A 4,179-nucleotide genomic window follows, 5' to 3' on the forward strand; every position below is an offset into this window, starting at 1 on the left:
AAGCTGTGTGGGAGTTCTGTCTTTATCTAAATGCTTCAGTGTTTTGTTGTTTAAATTAAAACCAGAGGAGACTCTGTGTTATCTAACCTCCGTAGACAGTTGTGTGCTTTGCTTGTTCCTCTGCTGAACGCTTCAGGAAGTGCAAACACAAACACACACACACACACACACACACACACACACACACACACACACACACACACACACACACACACACAGCTGCCGGTGTTTGTCAGCGTTGGGAATGCAGCGTTCTTGCCGAGGCGAGCAGACGAAGCTCCTCTCCTGTTACCTGCGCCGGGTGGATCGTCGTATCCCGGAGCCGTCGGGTCACAGCAGGTACATTCAGGTACTTTCTGCTCCCTTTCACGGCTCGACGCACTGGCCCCGCCTCGGTGAGGCAACCTGGCAGCCGCCGGCGTGAACTCAAGGGCCCTTCGCTGCAGAACCGGCACCTGTAAAACCCGCTGGGCTGCTCGGCGCGTGACTGCCGTCACTTTAGCACCTGTTGTGCTGCAGCTTCTTGTGGTTTGTGATTGTCGGAGAACAGAACGGCGTGTTCTCTAGCGTTTTTGTTACACAAGCCGCATGTGAGAGACACGACACGCTCCTCGGTGTTGCACTTGGTGACTCGGCATGCTGGGTAACACCCCGCCGCGAGGAACTGTTCGCACAAATGTGCGACTGAGGAAGCTTGCATGACAGAAAAACAGACAGAAGAAGCAGAACTGTAGACAAAATAGCAATTTATTAATAACTTATCTTTTCTTTACATTCGTAATAGAGGAGTGTGTGGAGGGAGGGGGGGGCTTCAAAGCTCTAGACTCTCTATTTCTCTCATTTTTTGACAAATACAAACTGCATTTCAAAGAGTTTTCCCTGAAGAAGCGAGGCTTCGACCACATGTCAGTTTTAATCCCCGCGCGGGTGGCCGGGATTGGAGATCCGGACCACGCCCAGATACGCTGCGTCGCCTGATTAACGGTGCCAATCCTCTCAACAACACGGATAAATATTTGGTAGCTTTTGCGTGGAACAAAGGAACGATCTGGGATGGTGTAGAAATGTAAAAAAAAAAAAAAAAAACAGAAACAAAAACCGTGAACTTCTCTGAAGGGAGATGTGCGACGCTAACCCTGCGTGCAGAAGTAAGGCGAACAACCAGGTGACTCGGTAGGAGGAGGGTGCAAAAACAAGGCCAGTTATCTGAAATCACACGTAAAGCAATCGCTGAATATATATATATATATATATATATATATATATATATATATATATATATATATATATATATATATATATATATATATTTGCACAGTTCTTGGAAAGCCTTTTGAGTTTTGGCATAATCAACTTAAAAATAATGATCAATATGCAGTTTGTTTACATAAAACTAGAATATGAAACACAGAAATCTTGAGTACCCACTTCCAACGGGTAAATACTACAGCAAGGCTTTTACAGTCTTTTATATTAAGGTATATACACAACGTATAAATGTTTTAAAAAGACTTCACAAGTGTAAAATCGAGTCCGGTAGGTAGGTAGGTGGGGTGCCCTCCAAAGCCGCCCACACAGGCAGGTCTTCACAGAAGATGAAGGAGACGACCCCGGGTCACGGGGGCACGCTGAGTACACCCCAAAACCAATGTACAGAGTCCTTCAGTCCACCTTAAACGAACATCTCTCTTTGGCACACCCAGCCGAGGAGCTTCGCAGCAGAACACGCAGCTGTCCGAGAAATAATCTGCCGTTTCCTCGGATACAAAGACGGAGATCGCCGGGGGGTTTCCGGCGGGGGAAACGGGATTGTAGAAAGCATTTTGCACTCTGGAAATGACGGATCTGTTCATTTCTCTCATTGTCTCTTCTCGTTTAGTCCACAGCAGCGCCGGCCGGACCGCTTGGGCCCTCCGGCGCTGGCGCCCAGCGGCCGTCGCCTCAGGCCCCAGGTCGCACGGCGGAAAAAAGAGAAACTCCTAGCAACTTTTGCAAACGGGAGGCCCATGAAACCTCCGTCAAAGATGGCGGGGCGCTTGCCGGCGGACCTCACGTGGACTGCAGGGGGTCCAGCTGGAAGACGTTGTGGTTGGTCGGCGTGGTGAAGTAGAGCTGCTGGCTGGGCGGCGCCATGCGGTTGTCGCACGGGCTCTTCAGGCCCAGCGTGCGCTCAAAGTCCAGGAGCTGGCCCATGAAGTTGAAGTTGGGGGAAATGTTGGACTTCTTCATCTTGACGATGTCGTAGGCGTCGTTCATGGAGAGGTTGAGCTTCTGCATGAGGTAGGCCACCGTCACCGTCACCGAGCGGCTGATGCCGGCCAAGCAGTGGACCAGGACGCCGCACTTCTGGCCCCGGGCTTCGTCTGCAGGAGGAGAGAGAGAGAGAGAGAGGACTCGTTACCGGCCGCACAGGTTTTAACCAGTTTCAAGTTTCTGCTGCATATACAACAAATTCACTTTTAAAAAGTCTTAAAGTCTACTTAACATTGTAAAGTTTTTCTTGTTTGTTTGTTTGTTTGTTTGTTCTTTTTGCATTCTGTATTATGTAATAGTTTTCTTTAATGTAATTTTATCTAGTATTGAACTTGTCATTGTGCATTGAGTTAAATCATGTAATCACTTTTTATTTGCAATTGTATAGTTCGGTTTCTTTTTTTTTGTGGACCCCAGGAAGACTAGCTGGTTGCTATGGCACCAGCTAATGGGGATCCTTAATAAAATGATTTTTTAAATCAAATCAAACAGTTTATTATGTGACAGGGAAATAAAAGATAGCATATGTTTGACGTCGCTTTTCTTGTTTGTTCGACTAATAACCCAAAACTACAGATATTAAAGAGCACAAAAGGCTCGTCTCTCATTTCAAAAGCCAAAAGCAGGAGACAGCTGGGGTTTTTTCCCCTGTGAAGCAGCACATCGATGATTTTCAGAGGCGTTATGTATCACAGAAACAAGAGAACTTGTGATAAACATCTGCGCCATGCTAGGACCTGGAGGAGGTCCAGCAGCAAGCAAACAGGAGCTGCTGCACATAAACAAAGTCAACATTCTCTTTCTTTTCTCCCTTTTTCTCCTTTTTAAAAAAAAATGATTTTGTCCTGGAGTGGCCCGGCTGGGAAATGGACTATTACAGTCTATTAACGCTCTCTTCCGCTCGCCAGGGCCGCGCTGACAATGGTGCCATTTGGGCGTGTAAATGTAGGAGTCATGAGGGCACCCTGTCAAGGCGAACAGGATGTCAACAGGCCCTGTAAATGGCTCCTTTTGTAATGTGGAGGGAGGAAGGACAGGGAGGGGGGAAGGGGGGGGGGGTGCTATGTCCTAGATTACTTTCAATGCCACTTCCTTCCTGTTGCGCTCAAATTACCGCCCTCCCCCCCCTCGCCCACTCTCCCCTGCGCTCCCCGGCTCTCCTGTTTCAACGCAGCCCTTTGTGCTGCACTTACACAAGCCCCGGGACGGGCCAGGATGTCTTCCCCTGGAGTCAAATCGTTTGCACACAGCGCATTTGGGCCACAGCGCCATTAGAGGCTGCAACACAATGGCCTTGATCTGCGTCCCGGCATGAACGCCTGCTGATAAGAGCGCAGGCAGGGACACCTCATCTAATCTCAATTGCACAATAAGACCCAAAGAACTTCCTGCCGGTGATAAGACATATCACACTAATAAACATTTAGGAGACTACCTCCCCCCTCCAAACAAACTGCACCTTTCCTGTTGTGGTGCGTCTGTTTGTGTCTCGTGGTGAAAGTGAACGCGGATGTAAACAAGCCGACGTGCCAGATATCCGGTGTTCTGACGATTTCTGCTGCTTTGTCGAAAAATGCTACCGCTGCATAAACCGATAGCGTCTGTCTCTTGATTTTTGCTACCCTATCAAAAAATGTTACCTAATGATTTTCTACCTTTGTAGAGCTACAATTTTACTGTGTTTTACTCCCTAAACCACTTCCTTTCCACCAAAGTGGTCCTTGTCGCTTGCCAGGCCGTCATTGTAAAGAAGAATGTGTTTTTAATGACCTGCCTGGTTAAATAAAGGCCAATGGCGATAGAATTGTTTTTTTTTTTCTCTTTATCGTATAATGTTCAAGTGTAATGCAATTCATGTCATGGGTAGTGTATTTTGAAGGATCAAATACTCAACATCCCATTTTATCAATTTTAAATCAAAATTTC

The 4,179-nt window shown here is 47.3% G+C and overlaps 1 protein-coding gene across 1 annotated transcript in view; it reads right to left on the bottom strand.

Annotated features, from left to right (window-relative positions):
* Positions 1 to 1,269: 1,269 nt before the first annotated feature.
* dusp6 (dual specificity phosphatase 6) overlaps positions 1,270 to 4,179 on the bottom strand; it is a 5,422-nt gene continuing 2,512 nt past the window's right edge. Inside the window, exon 3 of the mRNA XM_061720916.1 lies at positions 1,270 to 2,363. Coding sequence (XP_061576900.1) covers positions 2,050 to 2,363 — 314 coding nt within the window. The 3' untranslated portion in view covers positions 1,270 to 2,049. The remainder of the gene's footprint in view (positions 2,364 to 4,179) is intronic.

The sequence above is a fragment of the Cololabis saira genome, chromosome 5, assembly GCF_033807715.1.
Source record: "Cololabis saira isolate AMF1-May2022 chromosome 5, fColSai1.1, whole genome shotgun sequence".
Lineage (NCBI taxonomy): Eukaryota > Metazoa > Chordata > Actinopteri > Beloniformes > Belonidae > Cololabis > Cololabis saira.